The sequence below is a fragment of the Strix aluco genome, chromosome 7, assembly GCF_031877795.1.
Source record: "Strix aluco isolate bStrAlu1 chromosome 7, bStrAlu1.hap1, whole genome shotgun sequence".
NCBI classification, from domain to species: domain Eukaryota; kingdom Metazoa; phylum Chordata; class Aves; order Strigiformes; family Strigidae; genus Strix; species Strix aluco.
The window spans coordinates 13,866,584-13,892,371 of record NC_133937.1 but is presented as its reverse complement, the minus strand read 5'-3'; the positions used below and the strand labels follow the sequence as shown (position 1 = coordinate 13,892,371).

Sequence of the window (25,788 nt, the reverse complement as noted above, 5' to 3'; positions counted from 1 at the left end):
ACCTCCCATAGTCCTTGCTAAGGATTTATTTTTTTCAAAAAGATCTTTTTCACACTGATTTCTGGGGGCACTGCAGCCCGTTCGTACGGGGACAGCCCCGCAGGCAGCGCGGCAGCAGGCAGGAACCGCCGAGCCGCCAGCGGCCCTCAGCCGTCGCGGGGCCCGCACGCCGCCTCAGCCGCCGGTGCCGCGGGGCAAGCGCTGCCGGACAGATACCGCGGACCTTCACAGCACCTGCGGGAACGTTACTGATTCACAAATCGGGCGCAGTCACGGGCCGCTTCCCGGGGTCCCGGCCCGCCTGTGCTGGGCGGCCGCGGCGCGCCTCCCGCCGCTGATGCACACACAGCTCCGGGCGCCGCCGGGCTGCCGGCCTGTGCGCCGGCAATAGAGCTCCGCCGCCGCCGCCTCTCCCGGAACTCCGGGCGCCGCCGCTGTTTCCGGGGTGTCGCCACAGCGGGACGGGCCGTGCGGGCCCACGCGGATCCTGCGGCGCGGCGCGGCGGGACAGGTAGGCGGCTGCCCGTGGGGAGCAGCCCCGCGGGAGCACCTTCTCCCCCTCCTCAGGCGGCGTGGGGCCGGCCCGCGGCGTGCCTGGCGGCTCCCTGCCGCGGCGGCCTTGGCAGTCGGCTTTGCCCGGGGTGAAGTAGCGGCCTGCCCCGCCGCTGCGTGTGAGGGGCCCGCACCGCCGGGAGCAGGCTGCCGGCCTGCCCGGAGAGCGGCGGCCCGCCCGGAGAGCCGCGGCCCGCCCGGCACGGAGCCCGGCCTGGGCCGAGCCCTGCGGCCGTGGCGGGGAGAGCGCGGTGCCCGGCGCGCTGGGCCTGGGGGCGGCCGGGAGTGCTGCTGCTTTGCGCTGGGCGGACTTCGGCGCCTGTCGCGTGAGGCCAGGCAGGATATAAATTAGCTGCTCTTTCAGGTGGTTAAGTAATTTTTACACGGTGTTGCCGTTCTCTTACGTGTATGCTGTAGGTATATGCTCTATGTGCTAACTGCATTTTCTTCCTGTGTCAGCTGTGCACAGTGTCACACAGAGGCAATCTACATCATATTGATTTTAAACAATTGTTGAAAGAGTAAGATGGAGGAAAAAGAGAAGAAGAAGCACCGTGCGAAGCATAGTGGGCCAAAGGCAGAGAAGAAAAAGAAACGTTATCTCAATGACCTAGGAATAGGAGACGACGAGAATGCGCGGAAGAGAAACCCCAAAGCCTTTACAGTCCAGTCTGCTGTGCGGATGGCCAGAACGTTCCATAGGTAAGAAGTGGGAGTTGGTTATAGAACATACAAGGTCAGTTAGATGGATAGGAGTTGGCTGGGGTTTCTTTGTTACTTTCTGTAGCAGTATATGTAGTGTAATGTTCACTGGTGTGCTCACATAGCTTTCATCATTCACCAAGTTGTGTTGTAGTTTATGTGTGTATTAGAGGTGTGATGCTTTCTGCATCTGTGTTACGTGGTACAGCTTTGTAAGTCTTAATGGAAGAGCGTATGGCTCCTTACACTTGGTGGAAGTTCCACATCCTCTTGGTGAACCTCTGTGGCCAAGCTTTTACAAATACTGAAGACTTTCAATGAATGAATGTTACTGTTTTTCAAGTTCTTGTATTTACTTATTACGAATTTCTTCTCAGAACTCAGGATTTGAAGACTAAAAAACATCACATTCCTGTGGTTGATCGTACTCCTTTGGAGCCACCTCCTGTGGTGGTGGTTGTAGTCGGGCCTCCCAAGGTTGGGAAGAGCACCTTAATAAAGTGTCTCATTAAGAACTTCACAAGGCAAAAACTGGTTGAAATCCGGGGTCCTGTTACAATTGTTTCAGGTGAGAACAAAGATAGGGGAAATGGAAATGCTTATTTTGCAGTCCTTATTTGCCTTGCTTTTAGAGCTAGGGCGTGTTCATGTTCTCATAATTTTTGGTCATTTTGAAGAAATCATTTGGATGTGTTTTCAGGCATACTTATTAACAGTAAAAGAGTAGTGAGGTTTAGGCTTTTGCGGGACTTGTCCCTCTAAACTTGTTTTCCACCCTGCTGGGATGCTAATTTTGGTTTTGTCTTTCCCGGTTTCTTCCATTCCCCAAACTCTTCCCAAGTCCTTTCCCACTGGGTTCTGTTTTCCATTTTGAACTGGTTTTCTCTGGCTTCATCCCAACCTCTACAGGCATTTCCCATTCTTTCAGGTTCCCTGCCCTATAATCCTGTTTTTGTGTCCCTTTCTTTCTTAAGCCAAGAATTAATTTCCCTAGCCATTTCCAGTTACCTTTCCTCACCTCACCTCCTGGTCAGTTCCTCTTCCTTTTTGTTAAGATTTCAGTCCTGGTTCCCACTTGTCTTAGTCTGTTCCCTTCATACTTTTCCCTGAATATTACCAGAGGGGATCATTGACGTTCTGAGGGGAGCACAGCACATGGCAACTCAAGGAACCAATTGATAAGGGGGACCTTGCTTGGATATGGACAACTGTATGTTTGGTGTAGGTAGACTCTTCAGAGACTTTAACTAATAAATCTCTTTTTTGCAAGGAATAATTGACAAATATGGGAAAGAAAAAAGAAAGGAAAATTCACGTGTTAAATTGGATTTCCTAATTGGTCTACTGGGACTGCAAGGGTTGAATTTTGCAATTGATAACCTGAAGACAAAAAACATGATATCTGTGTCTATAGTTGTTTAAAGTTATTATTCCTGTTGTCTGAAGTTCAGTCAGCTAACTCAAGTTAGTCAAGCCAAGTTAACATGCATCCCATCTTTCTCGTTGGGATGCAGGTTAAGAAATTTTTTGATACGTAAATTTACTTTTATTTTTAAAGTCTAGAACAGGGTATTTTTCTTAACAATACCAAAAGAAAAAAAATGTGGTAAAATAAAATTTACAGTATTAACTAAAGATAAGAGAGGCAGAGATTTCTTTATTTTCCAAAGTAAAAAAGCCCACCAGGTTTTTTTCTATTAGCATTGCTTTTGGAAAAGTCTGAACAACTTTGTTGAAAAGACATACTCAACATGATAATTTTAAACCAAAAAGTTGAAATGTAGCAGAATTATAAACATTTGAAAACAGGCACTTCTACAGTGGTGCATGTTGGACGATCTCTATGCTAGACAAGAATTTGAGTCCCAGATACTCTTCAGGAACTTCAGGAATGTGAGCTGAAAATAAACAGTGGACTAATCAGTTTGCTCCCTCTGTTTCAGTTTTTGATTCTTAATTCTGTTTTCAGGTAAGAAACGCAGGCTAACTATCATTGAATGTGGATGTGACATTAACACAATGATTGACCTGGCTAAAGTTGCTGATTTGGTAAGTTAACAATGTCACATGATTTCTACTATAATTTATTTTGATGATACTACTTTTGACTGGACTGCACCAATGTCTGATTTCTCTACTCATTGCTATTGAAGGCAAAACTGTCTTTGGTTTCAGAGAGAACAGGACTAAGCTTGACAATAAACCTAATATTCTGGAAAAACCCCTAGGACTTTCCTGATCCTGGGGGTGGGGGGAAAAAAAGTGTGTGTGTGGTGGTGGTGGGGGATGTGGAAGAAGGGAAATGCTGCTGAACTTCATTGTTAATGCAACTGGTAAACTTCTAATGGAAGATCTTATAACAAGCCAAGGTGATAAAGTATCTTTTCATTAAGGGATTTGATCAAACCACATAAAATCTGAAAATGTTTTTTAGTCAAGAAGTTTTCAACTAATGTATAAAGTAGAAATATGTATTAGTTTACATTAGTTGGTTTTATTTGTTGCACTTTGATGTCTCCCCCTTTGAAGGTCACTGTAGTAATAGGATTGATTTCAGTGGAGTGTGGTCATCGTTGTAATTCACATGTAACTTTTGGTTCAGTGGAATATGTCAGCTGATCTTGGGGACCCAATGCATGGTCCATTTGTCTATTTAGAGTTTTACTTTACACATGGATTTGGAGTATATTATTCATAGCTGAATAGAGTTTGAGATCCTTATCTAAACATTAACTGTCTAAATATCTAAATACATGTGTGCACTAATCCAGATGTTGTTCTACTTGCATGTATTCTACTTGAGGAAGGAAATGTATTAAAAACCACAAAAATTTTCTGTTAGTAGATGTGATAGATGTTTGAGATTCTGTTCGCATATGGTGATGCTGAAAATCTTTTTGGTTTTATTGTTAGGAGCCTCAGATTACATAATTGCTTGCAGGTCTCTGTCATCAGTTCCCATGTGTTTTAAGTTCTTAGTTTCTGAGGCCCTAACTTTGCATCCATTTTCATGTGACTGTTGGATGCTGTTTTCCTGTGTCAGTGTGTTTTAGGGATGCCTAACAGTAATTGTGATGTGTGAAGTAAGTTTGTCTCATTTTACCAAAGACTTGGCCTTAAAGGCATTAGTGCATCCAAGACACAGATGTAGAAATTTTATTAATTTTCTCAGACATTCCTGCAAATTTTGGAAGATGCTTAATTTTGCATATTTTAAATTCACCAAGTAAACACCTGTTCAGACCTTATGATACTATATGTTACTGCATTCTTAGAGCAGCCTTATTCTTCTTTAGTTTTCTCAGAGGCAAAGAGCTAATCAGATCTATATAAAGGAGACTTGATTAACTGGAAGAAGAGATTGGATTTCCTAAGCTCCACTAACTTCTAAAGCAGCTAAGATCCAGACTTTAATTAAACAGCCAAAGTTGATTTCCATGTCTCATGAAAATAAAGAACAAAACTTTTTGCAAGATATTGATTCCCAAGAAGGTTATGACTTTAAAGGTGTGGCCTTTGAAATTAGCTCTTGTGGGCACTGTGGTATTGTTATAGTGAAATGCCGATGTTGTGTTTTCAGGTTTTAATGCTTATTGATGCCAGCTTTGGATTTGAGATGGAAACATTTGAATTCCTGAACATTTGTCAGGTACATGGCTTTCCCAAAATTATGGGAGTTCTTACCCACCTGGATACATTCAAGAACAACAAACAATTAAAGAAGACTAAAAAGAAGTTAAAGCACAGATTCTGGACTGAAGTGTATCCGGTATGACATTCAACATTCATTTTTCCATATATTTTGTATTATGGAAGCTAAATTAAAAGTAGGGCAATACTTAAGTGTTTATTATGTTCTTACATCTTTTAAATAATAGTATAAATGGACAGTGCTGATGTTGTATCAGATTATGTAATCTTCTGTTTGCTAAAATACTTGTGTAATTATTCTCTATCTCAGCACTAAACATGTGGTACTAGTGAAAAGGCCTGTTACATAGGTGCTATGCAAGGAGGATCTGCTTGTAGGTCTGAGAGACAAATTAACCTTTGTACGAGGTTTTCTGGATGTCAGTTGTTTTCCCCTAAGATTTAGGAGACAATTTTGATGTAGAAGTAAACTAGTTTGATCTTTTGGAACCAATTGTAACCTGCAACTTCAGGTTATGATTTACAAATTAGAATTGCATTACCTTTCTTTAGTTTTGTAGGTATTAAATTGATGTTTAATGTTTTTATGTCTTTTTAATGTGTTAAGGGTGCTAAACTGTTTTACCTGTCTGGGATGGTTCACGGAGAATATCAAAAGCAGGAAATTCACAATTTGGGGCGTTTTATCTCGGTTATGAAATTCCGACCTCTTACTTGGCAGACATCTCACCCGTATGTTCTCGCTGACAGGTGTGTGCTTTTCTTTCTGTTCTTCAATCTCAGTATAGGTAGCACCTTGCTGCTTAAAAAAACCTATAATGTTGGAGCCAGTCAGCTCTGTGTGTGAATGGGTATTTAATGTTATCTAGATGGCTTTAGGGAAATGAAAGCGTACTCTCCAGGTTTGTGCCAATAACTTTAGCCATTCAGTTTTCACTTGCATTGGATCATGTAGATAGGCCTTTGGTATATTGTAAATACTTGTGAAACGCAGAAAAAAAAAATTAAAATAATTCCACTTTTTGATGATGATACTGAATTTCTGTGGAAAAGAAACAGCATTCCAGCAATTTAACAACAGCTGGTGAATTAGTCCTCTGTGTTTCCTCGAACATCCTTTCTGCTCCATCTCCATGTATAGCATTTGATTCACAGTCTCTTTGGAGCATGAAAGTAATCTTGATGGTGGCTGTACTTATGTGAGACATTACCTCACCTTTCATATTTTATTACTAGAATGCTTACAGTTACGACTAAACTACTATGAGAATCCAAGGTGTCTAGAACAAGTCTCTTTCAGAGCTCTCAATCTTTAGAAAAAATTGTCAGTGAAGTGGATTGTGCAAAGTCCTGAAAATACACAAAGCAGAGAGGGGAAAATCAGAAAAAAAAAATTCTGTAGTCTTTCACTAACATTGTTTTAGGTTGCTATAACTGTTAGTTGGATCAGTTTTAAGCTGATCTGCAGCCAGAATGTGTCCCCCATCGTCTTCCTTGGCTGTGTGCTTGTGTTGCCTCCCTTGTGCAGTGTCGAAAGGAGCTCTGGAAGGAGTTTCCCCCTCATCTGCCTGAAAACAGCCAGTCTTTCCCTATCCCCTTTCCTGTGGTGGTTTTTGTGTTGCTCACTGCCATTATTAGGGAAAAGAAGGTATTGTGTGGCTGCAGGGAATGCAACTTTCAGCTCTTTTCCCTCTAACAGCAAAATTGATTTGAAGAGGGTTGTGTGTGGAAAGCGTATAAACAGTAATTAAAATGTGCTAAGAAAAGAGTACATGCTTAGTGAAATGTCAATAAGTCTTCTGGAAATATATTGTTGAACATGATTGTACAAGTTTTAAAATACAACTTTAAAATATTGTTGGAAGATCTATTTTTCCATGGATTTTTTTTCTTATGATCATTCTATTTTGACTATTAGAGTCTACTGAGCATGGAGTGGCTGCAGTGATGCCACAATTCTCTTTTCTTAAATTACCTTTTTTCAAAAGTTGCTATTAGGACAGCTGGATATTCTAACTTTTTTTTTGATTGTAGAATGGAAGAGTTGACAAACCCGGAAGATGTTCGAATCAATCCCAAATGTGACAGGAAGATATCGCTTTATGGATACTTGAGAGGAGCACACCTAAAAAACAAAAGTCAAATTCACATGCCAGGTAACTTAGCAGATTCTTAAAACTGTTTTTGTTCTGATCTATGAATAACAACATAGCTGTTGCTATTTTTATTGTGGAATGATTTGTATCTTTAAACTGTACATTGTAAAACAGGTTTTTTACCTTTCTAAATACATGTTATGCTTTTGAAAATTATTTTTCATAATACATGATTTTGTAAAAACAAATTATTGTGAATAGTTTTGCTTTAAATGTGCAGTTCTGCTGCAGTGTTAATAGTCAGTATCTGAAGTTTCTGAGAGGTGTTTTGGTTTAAAAGGTGTTTGAAGTGCAAAACATACCACCCCTAATAGTGAAAAGTAAATTTGTCTTATGTAAAATTTCTCATATTCATTGAATAGAATAAATTTTAAGTGAATGATTTAAAAGCTTAAATTCAGGAATATTTTAATAATAAATTTACAGACACACTCAGAAAAGCCAGTTGCTAGTTTTCTCATTTAAAAACAAGCAAACAAACCCAAAGCTTTGCAGTATTCTGGTGAACTTGTGTACGCTTGTTTAAGTTCAGTGGTAAGGCAGAAGAATTGGATGTTCGATAGAGCTTGCTGTTGATGGTTCACTGAATGCTACAATGTTTTGATTTTTTTTTTTTTTTTTAATCTCTTCATGGTGAATTGTACAAATTTCAGAATCAAAACTTCGTGAAAACCTTGTTGTTTCTCTTGTCAAATTTCCCAGGTGTAGGGGACTTTACTGTGAGTGATGTGAGTTTCCTACCAGACCCCTGTGCTCTACCTGAACAGCAGAAGAAGCGTTCTTTAAATGAGAAAGAGAAACTAGTCTATGCCCCTCTTTCAGGAGTTGGGGGCATTGTGTATGATAAAGATGCTGTTTATATTGACCTTGGTGGAAGCCATGCTCATGAAAAAGAAGAGGTAAGGGAATGCTGTTGGTGATTTGAATTCTCTTGCAAAATGTAGTTTTTATCCTTAGATTCAAAATGAGTGTTTAAAAACAAGATTCTTGTAAATAATCGGTTCTTATACATCCATAGTTGATAATTTCTTTTTCTCCTCTACTGATTTCAGAAGAGGGATGTTTTTATTAACTCTGTGTAAAATATTGTGCAAAACATTTGAAAGATCAGTTAATAATAAGTACCTAAAGTTAGTTTCATAAACTTTCCAAACTGATTTAAGATTTGTAAAACTCCTGGTACTGGGATATTATCACTCTTATTTTGTAGGGCAGGGCGATTGTGGGAGAACACTTACAGAATTTGAGTGGTCAAAGGGAGTGGTGGAAAACATTTGCATACAAACATGGAATTCTGCTGTTTTCCCCTCTATTGTGCTAAATGTTAAGTACGTTTGGGTCTATGGTAATGTGTGCTTGCTGATATTTACTGTAGTGGTTGCATACTGTGAAGGAGGCCCTCTAATTTTTCTTTGATTAATATCGTATGCATCTTGAAATGTGAAGATGGGAAGGGACACCTTGCTATTCTGAGAAAACGTTTATTTAAAATGCTTTTGGAATTGTTTTTTGCATATGCTTATTTCTACTGTTTTAGGCAGATTAATAAGTCTGTTAGCTGGTCATTAGAGATTTGTTCATTCATTTTAATTGAAAAATAAAATATCTTGGCTTTCTAGGAGGAAGTGAGACCAAATCATGAACTAGTTCAGAGCCTCATCTCCACACATTCAGCCATTGATGTTAAGATGGCGTCAAGCAAGGTCTCTCTCTTCATGGACTCTAGACCCTTAGGTTCAGAAGATGTAGGACAAGAGTAAGTTTTGATTGCTGAGCAGTGTTTAAGCATGAATGAATCTCTAATTTCAGGCTCTAATTTAGGAAAAATTCTCAAGAGAGCACAGTTAGTAGAATGGCTTATTGCCTAATTCTTCCTCTTCTGAGACTACTCATATGCCACATGGGTATTTTGAGATAGGAATCATAGAATAGAATCATAGAATGATTTGGGTTGGAAGGGACCTTAAAGACCATCTAGTTCCAACCCTCCTGCCATGGGCAGGGACACCTTCCACTAGACCAGGTTGCTCAAAGCCCCGTCCAACCTGGCCTTGAACACTGCCAGGGAGGGGGCAGCCACAGCTTCTCTGGGCAACCTGTTCCAGTGTCTCACCACCCTCACAGGAAAGAATTTCTTCCTTATATCTAATCTAAATCTGCCCTCTTTCAGTTTAAAACCATTACCCCTCATCCTATCCCTACACTCCCTGATAAAGAGTCCCTCCCCATCTTTCCTGTAGGCCCCGTTTAAGTACTGGAAGGCTGCTACAAGGTTTCCCTGCAGCCTTCTCTTCTCCAGGCTGAGCAACCCCAACTCTCTCAGCCTGTCCTCATAAGGGAGGTGCTCCAGCCCCTGATCATCTTTGTGGCCTCCTCTGGACCCACTCGAGCAAGTCTGTGTCCTTATGTTGGGGGCCCCAGAGCTGGACACAGCGCCCCAGGTGGGGTCTCATGACAGCAGAGTAGAGGTGCAGAATCCCCTCCCTCACCCTGCTGGCCACACTTCTCTTGATGCAGCCCAGGAGGCAGTTGGCTTTTTGGGCTGCGAGTGCACATTGCTGGCTCATTGTCAGTTTTCCATCCACTACTACCCTCAAGTCCTTCTCCACAGGGCTGCTCTCAATCCACTCATTGCCCAGCCTGTATTTGTGCTTGGGATTGCCCTGACCCATGTGCAGGACCTTGCACTTGGCCTTGTTGAACTCCATGAGGTTTTCAGGGCCCCACCTCTCCAGCTTGTCCAGGTCCCTCTGGATGGCACATCCCTTCCCTCCAGTGTGTCGACCGCACCACACAGCTTGGTGTCGTTGGTGAGCTTGCTGAGGGTGCACTCAATCCCACTGTCCATGTCTCCAACAAAGATGTTAAACAGTGCTGGTCCCAACACTGACCCCTGAGGAACGCCACTCATCACTGCTCTCTGCTTGGACGTTGAGCCGTTGACCGCAACTTTTTGAGTGCGACCATCCAGACAATTCCTTACCCACCGAGTGGTCCATCCATCAAATCCGTGTCTCCAATTTGGAGGCAAGGATGTTGTGTGGGACAGCGTCAAATGCTCTGCACAAGTCCAGGTGGATGGCATCAGTTTCTCTTCCCTATCCACCAGCACTGTAACCCTGTCGTTGAAGGCCACCAAATTTGTCAGGCACGATTTGCCCTTAATGAAGCCCTGTTGGCTGTCACCAATCACCTCCTTATTTTCCATGTGCCCTAGCATAGTTTCCGGGAGAATCCACTTCATGATCTTGCTGGGCAGAGGTGAGACTGACTGGCCTGTAGTTCCCTGTGTCCTCTTTATTTCCCTTTTTAAAAATAATTGATACTAGAAAAGTTTTGCAAGCAGTATAGTCCTGTCCTCCAGTAATTCCTTGCTGATATACCCCTACGTAACCTATTTCTGTTTTTCTTTAGAGTTTTGGAGAATGGAAGTCACAATCTTCAGTAAAATTCATTGTATAACCTATTTGCATTCCATGGAAAATTAAGAAGTTTCTTGGAATTCTTTGTGGTTATAACACAGGGTGTATTCTTGAATTAAGAGGCGTTCTATGCTTAAAAAACTCCATTGCCTTTTTAATGTTCTCCATAACCTTGTTCTGTTTTTTTAAAAAAAATAGTAATTGAATATTAACATGCAGTTTCATTGTTTCATTAAAATTTGCTTGTACTTTACAATTTACTCCAAACGTGATCTTTGGGAAAACAGGTTTGTGATGCCAAAAGAAGAGAGACAGATTGATTTGAAGACTGGAAGAGTACGTCGGAAAGCATTATTTGAAGAAGAGGAGAAAGAAAATGATGATGCAGTAAGTGATGAGGAAGATGACCAAGAAGAAGAAGCAGCAATGTCTGAGGATGGAAGTGATGGCGATGGTGAAGATGAAGATGCTGAGGAAGAAAGTGACAGAGAGCTATTAGGGGAAGAGATATCTGTTGGGAGAACCAAACGTCTGAAAACAGAGGTGGCTAAAGAAGAAGCTGTGAATGAACTGCCAGCATTTGCAGACAGTGATGACAATCTTGAGATGAGTTCTGAAGGAGAAGGAGAAACTGCTCCTGAAGAGAGTGAGATGGAAGAAGATGAGGAGGATGAGCAAAGGACTTATGAACATGAAAGCTCAGATAGTGATTTTGAGGCTGCAAGAAAAAGAGTAGCTGAATCTAAGCAGCATGAAATAAATAGTGAAGATACAGTAATGAGACCACAAATCTCAGATCACAGTCGTAAAAGAAAAGCAGTACTCATTACAGATTCGGGAAACTGTACAGCAGAAGAGGCATCAGAATCTGATGTTGAAAACTCTTCCCTCGATGAGGGTGGTGATGAAGGCAGCTCCCATGATGAATTAGAAGTTGAAGAGTCAAATAGAAAGGGATTTCAGCACAGTCAAGCAAAGAAAGCTGATGGTACTAGACAGACTAAACTTAAAGCTGTAGAAGCTGAGGATGATGATGTGGAGAATCTACTGAGAGAGGAAGAGGAGTATGAAGAAAAAATAGATTTTTCTGCTGACACGACAGGTAGATGATCAGCATTAAAAATTTTTACTGTCCATTTTTAATTTGGTTCACTGTTAAAGGATATTATAATTATTGAATACTATATAATGTTGCCCCTCCTATATATATATATATAGTTGCTAAGTGGCAAACTTCAAGTTAGGAAACCTGGGATTATATGCTATTAAGCCTTTGATTTGCAGTGTAGTACACGGGTCTCGGGTTTCCTTCCTCTAAGATGGAGGTGGCTCATTTTATGAACTTCATTGATTCCGCGTACATTTCTCTTTATGGCTATGTGCGTAAAACAAATTATGATGCTCTATTAGATTTAGAAAGAATAAAAAATTTTGGGGGGAATGTTACTGAAATGTATTAACTACTCACTGAGCACCAGAACAGGTTGCCCTGAGAAGCTGTGAAATCTCCATCCTTGGAGGTACTCAGAAGCCATCTGAATGTGGTCCTGGGCAACCTGCTCTAGGTGACCCTGCTTGAGCAGTGGGGTTGGGCCTCCAGAAGTCCCTTCCAACCTCAACCATTCTGTGAATCTGTAAAGACGACCTGTATCATCATGAAAATAATTAAATCTGTTACTATTGCTAATAATCTCTTAAAACTTTGTGCTAAAATAAGGACTCGGGGAAAAAAAAGTGATGTAATTTTAGTCACAGTTTGTTTCTGTGTATATATAGAGTATGAAAAAAAGAAACTTGAGTTGTGTCTATACTTCTTAAGCCTGTTGTTGTCATGTCCTTATTTAAGTTATTTGTGTAGCTCTTAATTCTTGTTCTTTTTTGGAGGTAGAATGCAAATTTTTTCCCTTTTCAGGTGCACTTAAGTGGAAAGAGGACCTTACACAGAAGGCAGCTCAAGCCTTTCTAAGACAGCAACGTTCGACCCCCAATCTTCGGAAACTGATATATGGAACAGGTACTAATCTGTTTGGAAACTTCTACTGTCTTAATATATGGTAGCTTTTTAGCTGTTACCAAGGTTGCAAGTCTGAATCTTTTGGTGGGAGTCTTGAGAGTTAATTGACTTTTAATTGTTGATACTAATTTTCACTAATAATTGTAACAAAGGCAGTTTTTACTTTGCTAATGAAAAGCATTTTGAGCTCATTTTCCAGACTACTTGATTGTTACTCGTGTTTTCTGGTACAACTATTTTCCCCCAAACATTTAAAGTTTAGTCATTTATGTAATTATCTGGTAGATATTATGCAAATCCATTGTGGTAATTGATGTGTTTCATAAAGGGATGTTGTTTGTTGTCTGCTTTCAGGAACGTCTGTCTCACATTGACTGAGAGTGGAATACTCTCTCAGACGTGACTTAGTATTTTTATGTCTGTAATAAGGGTGCTTTTAAAGAAAAAAAAGCTAGCTGGCTTAAAAGGAAGAGAAAATTGCTATTTATATAATTTGTTCTGTTTAATTCACAATTTTTCCAGTAGTTGTCTTGAGTGTACAAATCTCATCATGCAGAACCTCTTAGAACACAATGAGGATTTGGCTTCTGTAAACCTTCCACAGTGCAGGAGCAGGATGATTTGCTGGCAGGTTCTCAAGTCCGGTAGTCTTGCTTTACAGACTAGTTTAATGTCATTTCTATTCACAGATTGTTTTGGTATTGTTTCTACTTATGATATTGAATGAACCATCCTGTGTTTACTTGTTGGGCAATATTTTTTCAGATGATTCCAGTTGTGCAAATAGAACCAGATTTCGTGTTGTTCAAAAAAATTTGGACTATGTGGAGTTTGTGAAATGAATTACATGTTTCTGATTGGAACAACTGTATAACTGAAGTTGACTGCTCACAGTGTATATTATCTCCCTGGTTGCTGCTCACCTTATTTTGTCCTTGTTGAGGGTTGTAATTTAACTCTTACAATGGATCAGTGTACCTTTTTCTTCAGTCTTCTATATTTAAAACTATTTTTAGTTTGCATCTTTTTTTCCTCAAACTACTGCAGGTATTGTGAAACATAAGGCAGAATAGAGGTTGTTAATGAATGTAATCCATGTACTGTGGGGGAAATAATCACAGCTTGTATCTTTCATTTAGCTGTTGAGGATGAGGACCATGAGAGTGAAGATGCAGGTAGTGAACTTGGAGGTTTGTTTCGTGTCAGCCGTCCGGACAAAGCATCCAAACAGAAGGCTAATGCTCTTGACTGCTCCAAATTTCTGGTAGAAAAGCCGCAAGACTGGGATTTAGAAGAGGTAATACCATTGGATAATTGCTTCTGCAATTATCTGGTTATGTCCTGGCTGTGTCTCATAAAGTACTGCTGAATTGTCATTGAAACAGACCTATGGGAGCTACGGCCAGAGTGTCATATCTTCTGCTACTTGCTGTCGTTAGAGGTATTTACTAGCTAATCAATTCCTGTCTTACAGAAATGGAAAGTTAGAATTAAGTCAGTTTAATGCTTGGCTCTCTTGACTATTTGGTGGATCATAGTTTACTGTTTATTTACTGAAAAGTAAAAAGCAGGGGAATCATGAGATAAAATATGATCTAGGGTAGAGACCTTGTTAGTGTAAAGACCTTTGGTCAAGAGTTGAGTTGGTTTCACTTTCCTGCTTTTGCTGAGGCATTGTGTAATTTTCCTAATGATGTGTTGATGTGGAGCAGTGTGTGAGAATATCTGATTATCTCTGAGGTGGTATCTCTGATGGAGGAGTGGGGAACATACTGGAGAATGTTTCTGCTGATCACAAGCTGTAATGGTACAAGGCAATGACACTATTATTTTGCAGGTTATGAACAATATTCGAGACTGCTTTGTTACTGGAAAGTGGGAAGATGATAAAGATGCAGCAAAACTGTTGGAGGAAGATGGTATGTGTCAGACTTCTAAAAATGATTAATGTGTACAGGATTTTTAAGAAAAGTACGACTTTATGTAGAATGTTTTGCATTAGTGATATACTTGCAATTTTTGTTCAAACTTACATAAAGTATTATACAAATACTAATATAATTAAACATTGCTGTAAATCTCTGTACAAACAGTAGGCAAGTAGCACATTCTGAAAATTTATTCTCTAAGAAATAGAGTATAAATTAGGAAATGGAGTCCTTAGTCAACATTCGGCCATGCCAACTTTGAGTTATGTATCTGAGTTTAGCTATTCATCCTCTATGTATGGTTTATGTTTTGGATAGTCTTGGTGGAAATAAACAGAAATTCTTTTTTAACGGGAAGGCAAACTGGTCATTCACTGGCTGAAAAGTGAGATCTATCTTCAGATGATTTGGAGATTTTTTTTTTAATTAGGAAATATGTAGAAAATTTTAATAAGATGGCTGTATCTTATGCAAAATGATTGTGGCTTGACAGGCTTTTATAAGCATTTGTATTTAACTTAAAAATTGTCTGCTATATTTTTTGCTAATTTTATTTTTTAAAATTAAAGATAGGAGCTTGATTGTCCTGCTGGTTTCTTGTGTCCTTAAGAGTGCTAACTAATGTGCTGTGTGGTCCTTTGGAATGATCTAAACTTTACTTACATTTTTGAAATCCTAAAGGTGTTGAAAGGAAAAAGGAGGAGCCACTGGTGTTTAGCTGAAACTATAGAGAGGGCAGAACAGACTTATAAAACTGTTGATGGGAAAAAAAAAACACTTGGGCTGAAACTAATCTACAAAGCAGTACTGAGAAATATACAATACTGAAAACATGAGAAATTGTATGGAACAATACAACAGAATGGCTAACTGCAATATAACATAATGGTTAACTGTCAGATATCTTGGGTGCTTATTGTTGCAGAAGAACTGTATGGAGATTTTGAAGATCTCGAAACTGGTGTTGTGCACAAAGGAAAGCATGCTACTGAAGATGAGGTCTGACCTGTATTTTTATGTTCTTTAGCAACGTATATGAGTTTCTGATCAAGTGATAGGTGTCCTGTGTAATAAATCTAGTTTTCATGAATCAATAGGAAAGAAATCAGTGGGAACAAGGAAGAAAAGGTTTATGTATTACGGACTTCAGAACCTATAAATATCTAGAATGGCATGTTTTTAGTCTCAAACTGAATTGTTTAATTATGTAGGAGAAGTCACCTCACTTACTTAACAGTAGGTGTCAGGCTTAACCAAGAGCTGGAGGAATGAAAGAAGTATTTTAAAACCAAATGTAATCGTAACTGTTTGTACTATGTCATTTCATATGGTGCAGAAGATTATAGAGCTCTGTTTAAACACAACAAATTGTGGAAACTGACAGTTTCCTAGTCATTCTTCATATCTACATAAAAGAGGCTGGTGGAAGCAATTTTATGCTGTGCCTTGAATATCTTCCAAGAATGAGCTGTAGTTGTCTGTGACAATACAGATTGAAAAATCAATATTTTTTTTCGGACTGAGCAACTTGATGGCTTTGCATTTCATTATAAAATTGAGGGTAACGGCATCATTTTGGCAGTTTTCAAATGGCTTGTGAACCAGCTTCCTCTTCTCTGGCCTCTAGAGTGCTGCCTTCCAGCACAGTATTACTTGGTGCTATCAACAATTACTTTTTTTTTTTTTCCTTTATTATATGTGTTTATTTTAGCTGTAGAATAACAGACAGGTCCATTGCAGGGTCTGTTCCCTGACATTAAAATAAACGTAAGAAGTTTTCTCAGTGCAAAGGGATATGATTAGATCATGAAATGCTTTGGTCATTGCTGAAGTTACATCTTCTTGTATGACTAAGTTCCTAATTTCTGTCTAAAATGGAAATATTTTTAAAGTGTCTAATAATTTGCATTATGACAAAATAATACTTAGTAATATATATTAAACTGTTAATCATAATGGGTTGTTTTCAATGAACTGTTTTACATGTTTGATAACTTACTGTTGATTAGTCTGGAAGTGAAGAAGAGGAGGAAGATGAAAAAATATCCAAACCAGAACCTGAGGAGGAGGAAAAGAAAAAGGAGCGCATGGATAAGAAACGGAAACTGAAAGAAATGTTTGATGCAGAATATGATGAAGGGGATGCCACATACTTTGATGATCTTAAAGAAGAAATGCATAAACAAGCACAGGTACAAGCTGTTAACTTGGCAATTTATCTGGCTATATGTCTTCAAAAATACCCCACAGAGTTTGCCCAAAGGTTTTTTTCCTGGAGAGACACAGTCATGTGTCTCATTCAGGAGCTACTTCAGAAAGTACACACACGCTTGTGGGTTTTTTTTATGGTTCAACTTTTTGATTCCATTAGCTGGAAGGAAAAACAAGCAAACAAGCCAAACGACTGAAAGCTTAATTTAAACTGACTTAAGTAGTTAACCATATTGTAAATCACTGAATAAGTCAGGATGTGTCATCTAAACTTCATCTACTTAAAATTTTTAAGTTATCCGTTTGTCCCTTAGTAGTGGAACTAGCATGACAGGTCTCAAAAAAACCTGCAAAACATGAGGGAGAAGGTTCCCCTCCAGGAAGTAGGGGAAAGGGATCCTTTTCTGTGTAGAAGGTGAAAATCTTTTTCATGCTTATTTGTGTCAAATATTTTCCCAATATTATTTTTAGTGTTATTTTTGTAATGTTATTAACGGATAAATAAGTTCTGTGTGGCAGTCTTTTTTTCATCAAACTGTCAGATTATTTTGAGGAAAAAATCATTCATGACCATTGCTCTGTACGTGTGATAGGAGTCTTCAGTGTAACTGTATCTAGAATTGGAGCTGTTGATTTTGTTCCAGGTCTTGTTTTTTTAGCTAAAATCTTATAAGCTTAAAAGTAGCTTCTTTCTTTGGCTGACTTGAAAGAATATTGCCTTACATTGCTAGTAATTTCACTGTCTTCTCTTTTGACAAAATCTTGCAGTAAATAGTCATTAAATTAATTATTATCTTCTTGCATTAGCCTCTGTCATAAGTGATCATATAAGCTCTGGTATGCTGATGTACTTACTAAAAGTGCAAAGAAGGACATTCCAGTGAAAGAATACAAGACAATTTACAACTGTTTCATTTGAGGTCTGTTACAGAAATACGTATCAGCATCATTCCTACTGCAGGATGGAAAGTCAAGGATCTCAAACTGGGGATGTGTAAAGGCTTCTAGAAAAACAAACTTGGACAGATTTGTGCCATATCTCAATACCTTGAGAAATGAAATTAATAATTAGTTTGCTTAAACATGGCATCTTAGGTAGCTGAACATCAGGACAGGAGGGTGAGGCTTCTGTTATTCACAAGGATATCTTGTTAAATATTTACACAGTATCTACCTTCACATGGTACAGAAGAGCTTTAAAAGACCCTTTTGATGATATACAGTGTGAGGATGCACAGAAATATTTTTAAGCTGCTGAGTAAGATAGGAGGCTGGCCTCCTCATAAAGTGACACCTTAAAGATCAGGATGTTAACTTTAAAATGTATTTGGGCTCCTAAATCAAAAATGTACTTTTGACAGGTGTATCTTTAAAATCCAAAGTCACCATTGTGAAAGGTACATCAGAAGTCACTCAGTCATTTGCTTCTCTTGAGTAATGTCTTTCAAGTAACCTAACAGGCCCACTTGGGATTTCAAATTGGAAGGAATTCATGGTGGCAGAGATCTTGCTCTGAATAAAAAGTCACAAAATCTATCAGATCTTTCTGAAAAGATTTATATAAATGTTATCATGTTTTAAATAGAACTGGCACCTCATGAACAAGTTGTTAATACTTGAATTTTGTAAAACACATGGTGACTTTCTCTTTGTCACATAGCTTAATCGAGCGGAATTTGAAGATCAAGATGATGAGACCAGAGTGCAGTATGAGGGCTTCCGGCCTGGGATGTATGTTCGAATAGAGATTGAGAATGTCCCATGTGAATTTGTCCTGAATTTTGATCCTCATTATCCTATTATCCTGGGTGGTTTAGGCAACAGTGAAGGAAATGTTGGATATGTACAGGTACGTAGCCAAAGCTGTGAGGGCACTAAATGTTGGTACAGGTGTGCTTCAGAGTGCCTGGAGTTATTATTTATTTTCTATGTATTAACACAGAGAGAAAGCTTCATCTTTGTCTCTTGAATAGGGGATTTGCTTTTGACACAATTAACTCTACAGTAGCAGACACTGGATTTTTATAGGCTTAACTGAAAGAAGTTACTGTTGTTTAATGTCCATTTGCAGAGATGTTTCAGGACTAAGATCTGATACTTGTGATTGTTAAATTGCAAACATAAATTGTATTCTGAGGTTCATGGTCTATGGACAAGTGACTACAGAAAAATTACTAGCACATATATATATTTTTTTAATATAATATTTGCTCGTATGCATACAAACATGACTTCAGAGTGAGTGAAATACTGATTAGCTTTATCTTTGTAGTCAACCTAGTGTTAATGAGAACGTTCGAAGATACAAAGCTTACTGAATTAAAAATTCTGGTGTAGATGAAGTTACTTTCAATCATTCCCGAAGATTAAGGCTTGAATTTCAGAATGAATGTTATTATCCTGTAATAGCATTGTTCATCTTTTCTTCTAATTAGTTGCGCCTGAAGAAGCACCGATGGTATAAGAAGATACTTAAGACACGTGATCCTTTAATCCTCTCATTAGGGTGGAGGCGATTTCAGACTATCCCCATGTTCTACATTGAAGATCACAATGGCCGTCATAGGCTTCTGAAGTACACACCACAACATATGCACTGTGGAGCAACTTTTTGGGGTGAGGGCATTCTGGAGTTACTGTTCTGTATCACTTATTGTAAAATTCTCAGGCTTTACAGGATGTATCAGGAAATACACCCAGTAGCTTTTAGAATAAGTCTTCAAAAAGTTGTGATCCCTGTGGAATATAAAATAACACCAAATAGTATGGGAAAGTAGGCAGTTGCCAATTATTTGAATGATTTGTGAATTATTTGACTTTTAATCAAACTATGAGCATTCTGCTTGGTTGTATCCTTTCAAAGAGGAACTGGATTTGTTGGCTGTGTGCAGAGAGATACTTGCACACATTAGGGGCGCAGCCCTGCAAATGCTTCTGTACTTCAGTAACTTCTTATTAACCATTCTTTTAACTTTTGTGTGGCTATATATGTGAGTAATGGGTTGAATGCTTTAAACTTTTCTTCGGTTTTATTAATTGAGAATATTTGTCACGTATTTCTAAGCTTTCTGACTTTAAATTGAGGCTAGATGTTGTGTAGTAAAGGTTTTTATAAATTTTAAAATTTTATTTTCTTGTAGGCCCCATCACTCCTCAGGGGACGGGATTTTTGGCAGTTCAGTCTGTCAGTGGCATAATGGTAGGTCAATCACAAAATGTTGATTACTGCTTTCCATGGGTCTTTGGAGAAAATATATAGATTTGGGGAAGAAGGTTTACATATGGGAAAGCAGTGATCTTGTAGGAACTGAGAAAGTAGGTGGACTCCAGCTTTTGAAAGGTGTATTGTGATGAGACAGGAAACTGAATAGAGGCTTTTTTTTAAAAAAAACAATTTTCATCTGCTACATTGAAAATGACAAATACTGCTTTATTTTCTGTGGAAGGATTTATACATACTTGGTTTTCGGGTACTAAGTATTTAGATAACTTTTAAAACCTTGTTACAGATGAAATAGTGATGTTCCTGTTGAAGAAGTTTGCCCTCGGTGTGATTTCTCCACATCTGGTTAGCATGTTTATGGGTATCTGAATTAATTTAAATAGTATTAAAGCAGTATTTATCAAATAAGATCTTTGTTGCATGCATACTACCCAAAGGTAGATTTATGTTTACATACAATGTATAACAAAAGCTTTACATGGCATTGTAATGAACACGACAGTAATCAGAGTGGTGATTATTATGTCCTTCCTAAAATACACCTTGTTTAAGTCCTATTGGACAGTCATCTTGTTATACATATTAAAAGGCTATATTCGTCACGTGTCCTTAGCATAATACAGTGACTTACAGCAGTGCATAAAGCACTTCTCCTTTGAGACTTTCTGTCTGAGTAAGATTTTGTCTCATAAAGAGAACACAGTGAGATAGATAACAAGGACTCTTAGATTGCTTCCAAGGTAATTAGAATGGCAGTTCTGAAAATCTCATTAGTGAATAGTGGGAATGTTATGTCAGCAGCACCTGAACTAGTCTGTATGAAGTCAATTTGCATTTGTCATGCTGCTGTACTCCTGTAAAGGTTATAAATTCTGAACTCAAACTCTAAAAAAGCAGTGAAATTGTGTCTGAAATGGTTTCTTCACAGTTTGGTAAATATACATTCATCAGTGTCTTTCATCTCTGTATGTTTCAGCCTGATTTCCGGATTGCTGCGACAGGAGTTGTGCTTGATTTAGATAAATCCATAACTATTGTAAAGAAATTAAAGCTAACTGGTTTTCCATTCAAAATTTTTAAGAACACTTCTTTTATTAAGGTAGGTATGTATACTGTAAAACCACATGTGCTGATGTTAGGAGGGAACGCAACCTGGGACTCCGTCTGTCTTTCCCAAGGCAGAAGTTCCCCGTAACTGTTGCATGCTGTTCTGGATCTCAGTAGCTGCTTGGTGTTTTTCTGAGCTCTCTTCAGTGCAGTCTCTAAAAGTACTAACCATTAGCCAATGAATATGAATTATTGTTAACCAGACAAAAGTTCTAGAACAGTCTCCTGGCTGACATTTAATGTGGGTTTTTGGTTTTTTGTTTTTTCTCTTCCCCCCCTGCCCCACGCTGCCCCAAACCCATGGATTAGCTTCCCACAGTGGCAGATACCTCAGGCAAATTGTGAACGTATCCCTGTGTCATTCAGGCAGTTTGATCCCACTGAATTTCAGCTCTGGGATCAAAGATAACTTCTAGCAGTGCTTAGGACTTCACAATTACAGTTACGAAAGTGTTTGGGGCAGGAAGTGTTGCAGAGTGAAATTTCATTGACCTTTCAGCTGTCCTTAGTTGGGCTTCCAGGCTCAGGAAGAGGTTAGGTTATTCTGCATTTGGGGCAGTAAGCAACTAAGCACTGATTCTAGCAGTGAAGCACTCAAGTAAGCATACACAGAATTTTTCCTGGCTTCCTTTTGGTTTATGAAAGAGCCCAAACCTTGGAGAGCTACATTGTATTAGAGTTTCACAGCTAGCAACTTAAGGCAGCTTACTTGCTTTTAAGGTATGCTGTGTTCCAGCAAATGACTTCAAAAGAGAACTGAACAGATTCTCTCAAATATGTTCTGTTTTTGAATTTTAAATGCATATATTTAATATCTTTACAAGATGTGCTTGTGAGAATTAAAAACGTTTTGTGGCTTAGCATCTTGAATGATGGTGGGTAATTCACACTTTCAGGGAATGTTTAACTCTCAGTTGGAAGTGGCTAAATTTGAAGGTGCAGCAATTCGTACTGTGAGTGGTATCCGAGGACAGATCAAAAAGGCCCTCCGAACTCCAGTAGGTGCTTTCAGAGCAACATTTGAAGACAAGTTGCTGATGAGTGGTAGGTTGCACTTTCCATGTAAGTTATGTCACAACTTTCATCCTGCTTCACAGATTGAAAAGCTGTGTCTCAGAATCTCGGGAATCTGATAATTGAGATGTGAATTCAAAGAGCATGAAATATCTGGTGAGATGCAGAATAAAATTTTTAAAAAGTACATTTTATGTCGGGTGTCTTTCAGTTATACTGAGAAATTATATAGTATGTAGATGAAAAGGTTTGCCTCAGAGACCTGTTTTTCCAAGTGTTTTACATAGCATGGTATGCTTTTCTCCTTGAACATGAAGATGAATTGTATTTAGTGGTACAGGTGCTAGAAGGACATTTTTTCTGAGAAATCCAAAGAGTGGTGTTGTAACTCTGGTTAACTCTTTTTCCCTAACCTTTTGGGGAAATTATGCAGGTGTTAAGTGATCTCCTGTGTTTGCTGAGTGTCACTGTGATGTTGAGAACATGAGTTTATGCTTATTTGGGTTCATATGGCCTTTTCTTAAACCCATCAAAATTATGGACAGTGCAAAATAAAAGCAAGTTAGTTCTTTTATAAAAATAGGCAGAGGAAAAGCAAATTGTTTTTGTCAGGAACAGTAGAGGCACATATACATATATGAACCTTGTTGCTAGTTCTTCAATTGAATGAATAATGAATAGGGTGGTATTCAGGAATATGTCATGGTTTTATGACTTTATGGGGTTTTGCAGAATCTTGAGTGTATGAATAGTTGCTTTTGCCTAATGTGTATGTGCACCAAACACAATACTCTAGCATGTGGTCTAGATGTTAGTTACCTATTCTATCCAGGCAATCTTTTCTTGGAGTGTGGATGTGATGAACCGTGTTGTTACAGAGGCAAGTAACATTTCCTTTTCTTTCAGATATCGTCTTTGTGAGGACTTGGTATCCTGTTTCTATCCCAACATTTTATAACCCTGTAACATCCTTGCTGAAGCCAGCAGGTGAGAAAAATAGTTGGAGTGGAATGAAGACAACAGGCCAGCTAAGGCATGAGCGAGGCATCAAAGTGAAACAAAACAAAGATTCTCTCTATAAGGTATATTTGATATGTCTTTTTTTTTTTCTTTAAAAAACAGTGATCACAGTCAAATATGTACTCTGCCTCACACCTCTGCAAACTGAGAGCAGTGTAAATGTATGTTCATGTGCACGTGTGCCTTCATATTTTTATCCATAAGGCAGTCTTTCCTGGCATGAGATGGGAATAAAGCAGTGGAAAGCAGATTGTTGTGGGTCAATGGAAGTTTATAAAGTAATCTGCAGGGTAGAAGTCTTCTCCAAAAGCTTACTGAGACTTCTGTCATAGTAAAATTGGAGTGAACATACCATTCACAGTTTGGTGCAAGGACATCAGAGAATCTTTTTTGGAGGTGGTGGGGAGTGTTTTTTGGGGTTTTGTGTTGTGCGTTTTTTTTTGTTTAAGGTGTTTTGTTTTTTTTCCCCCAAAAGATAGAAAATAAAAGCTTTCTTTAAGATCATGAATCTTATGTATGTTCTATATCCATTCCTTTAGCCTATTGTGAGGGAGAAAAGGCATTTCAATAAGCTCCACATTCCTAAAGCACTGCAGAAGGCACTGCCTTTTAAGAACAAGCCTAAGAATCTGGAGAAGAAAGGCAAGACTCCAAAAGACCAGTGGAGACCAGCTGTTATCAGGGAGCCTCATGAAAAGAAGGTAATTATCACTTATTCTGAAACAAGGATTCCCAAAGGGTAAATGTGTTGCTTAGACCATTTCTAACTATTGTTTTAGCACTTGAATCTACTGCTCGTGCTAAAGACATATATGCTCCTAGTGAAAAATATCACCTGCAATTTCTTTTGTTCCCGTTTGGCATGTAGTAGGTATATGGAACTGTCACTGAGTGGACGGTGTCTATTTTTCAAAAACTAGCTGGTCACCTGAAGCCTAAATATGACTTTTGTCCTTGTCACAGCACTTTCAAGGTATTTCAGTTGAATGTAGTGCTCTCACCTTATGGGGAACTTAAATTGGCAGCTGCGGTCTTTTATTTGACTTGTCATTGCTATGCATTATTAACACAGACAGGATGTGAAGCAAATACTCTGCTTCAAAAATTGAGAATTACAGAGTGCTTGCAAAGGCAAGAAGATCCAAACTGCAGTTTAAGTGTTCCGTACTAGTAGCAATTAGGTGCAGCCTTTTAAATAGTATCTAAACAAAATCAGAGTTCACAAAAATTAAACATATGATTAACTTCTTAACAAGATAAATAATTAAACCATTTTAGAAATGGGGTAACAGGTGTGGAAATAATTAGGAACTTACCTTGAATCTCTGATTCATTATATGGCACTCTGCTGAGGTTAAACTGTTTTTTGCTCACCAAAACTGAACAGTTTGTATATTGATTCTCTATTTTCTGTTTTAGATATCAGCCCTACTCAGTGCTTTGAGTACAGTGAATAATTACAAGATAAAGAAAGCCAAAGTAAAACATCGGGAACAGCTTAAAGAATATCTCAAAGTTAAGCAGAAGGAGGATGAACAGAAATTCAAGAGGCAAAAGGAGGCTAAGAAAAAGATCTATCGCATACTGGGACAAAGGGAGAAAAAGAGGCAGAAGTCAAGCTTGAAAGGATGTAGCAAGGGAGAGAAGTCTACGTAAAATTTCATCTGACTTCAGGCCAAATGAGGAAATAGGGTAGCTGTGCAATTTTCTGTTAAAGAAACAAAAAGGCCTTGGACTACACTAGATGTGCTTTCAAGAGAAGAAAAAATGCAAATATGACCTTATTCACACTGTTGAATACATTTGGCAATGTATATAAAATAAGATGTAGAAGTATGGATTGTGGTTTTTCTACACGATATTCTGGAGGACTTTATATTTCAGTATATTTCTATCCATACTGCACACTCTATCTAGCCAATAAAGTATTTTAATGTCAATTACAGAGTATTGTTTGTTTGTAAGTGTTTTGTCTTAGTAATAGTAGACTTCTGTGGGAGAAGGAACTCCTCTGGTTATCTCCGAATGTGTTCCTGTGTTGTCAGTACTTTGAGCCCTTGCCTAAATTTTGTCCTTGACAAATCTTCCATTAAAAGGCGTGAAGATCAGCTGTTACTGGACAGGAGTTTTGGATTGCTAGCTTTGGTGTGTTAGCAGATGCCACCAGAGTACCTTGTTCCTGTGCTTAGATCATCTGGTCCTGCATGAAAGCATCTCAGTTTTTTCCACTTCTCACTAGATACTAAGCAGATTTTCAAATTAGTGTTCCATCCAGATCTTCTGTTACTTGACCAGTTTTGGCACACAGACTGTCAGTAGATACCTCAGTGACTGCAGCTTTCTGGGCAAGCGGTACCAGACCTTTCCTGAATGTGTGTAACTACTTGGTGATTTTTGGTGAGGTAAGCACAAACGGGGTAACTTCCTTCCTTTGCGAACATCCAGCCAACTTGGTTTAATGAGACAGTTGTTAGACTTAAGAGAGAGGAGAGGTAGTAGATGGTTTCAATCCTGTTAAAATAACTGAGAGTTTAGGTCTTTCTCTGCATGACAAGAGACTTTGAACAGTCATTCTGTTGGAAGAGCAGAGGAAATTATTTTTTTTTATGCCATATGTGGCATCAAATAGTTACTGTGATACACATATTTTTAATACTTCACCCTCAAACAGGCAGTTTGTCAGATGACACCAGTAATTTCTTGATCTTCTTCCTGAATGAGTTCACTCTATCATCAAGCCAGAATTCATGATTATTATTACACTGTAGTAAAATTTGCTATCTCAGAT

At 38.8% G+C, this 25,788-nt stretch overlaps 1 protein-coding gene across 3 annotated transcripts; it reads left to right on the top strand.

Moving 5' to 3' along the window:
- The first annotated feature begins 440 nt into the window (after positions 1-440).
- Positions 441-24,940, top strand: BMS1 (BMS1 ribosome biogenesis factor). Of its 3 annotated transcripts, none has more exons than XM_074830515.1 (23): positions 441-511; positions 1,012-1,254; positions 1,632-1,822; positions 3,224-3,303; positions 4,835-5,023; positions 5,513-5,655; positions 6,940-7,061; positions 7,764-7,960; positions 8,681-8,817; positions 10,771-11,585; positions 12,396-12,497; positions 13,637-13,794; positions 14,335-14,416; positions 15,351-15,424; positions 16,435-16,617; positions 18,297-18,485; positions 19,072-19,252; positions 19,777-19,835; positions 20,836-20,958; positions 21,863-22,010; positions 22,887-23,062; positions 23,540-23,701; positions 24,420-24,940. In XM_074830515.1, exons 2-23 carry the CDS (start codon positions 1,079-1,081, stop codon positions 24,654-24,656), a joined length of 3,924 nt encoding a protein of 1,307 aa, XP_074686616.1. In that variant the 5' UTR covers positions 441-511; positions 1,012-1,078; the 3' UTR covers positions 24,657-24,940. The 3 variants fall into 3 exon arrangements, with proteins under 3 accessions (XP_074686616.1, XP_074686618.1, XP_074686617.1); XM_074830516.1 differs by lacking the exon at positions 441-511 and adding an exon at positions 895-916; XM_074830517.1 differs by lacking the exons at positions 21,863-22,010; positions 23,540-23,701; positions 24,420-24,940 and adding an exon at positions 22,064-22,136 and having other exon boundaries at positions 22,887-22,989.
- The last annotated feature ends 848 nt before the right edge of the window (positions 24,941-25,788 follow it).

Excerpts from the sequence above, each read along its gene's own strand:
- BMS1 (XM_074830515.1), top strand. The coding sequence starts at position 1,079 with ATGGAGGAAAAAGAGAAGAAGAAGCACCGTGCGAAGCATAGTGGGCCA. Across the intron at positions 12,498-13,636 it reads GAAACTGATATATGGAACAG|CTGTTGAGGATGAGGACCAT; the intron begins GTACTAATCTGT and ends TCTTTCATTTAG. Across the intron at positions 23,063-23,539 it reads ACAAAGATTCTCTCTATAAG|CCTATTGTGAGGGAGAAAAG; the intron begins GTATATTTGATA and ends CCATTCCTTTAG.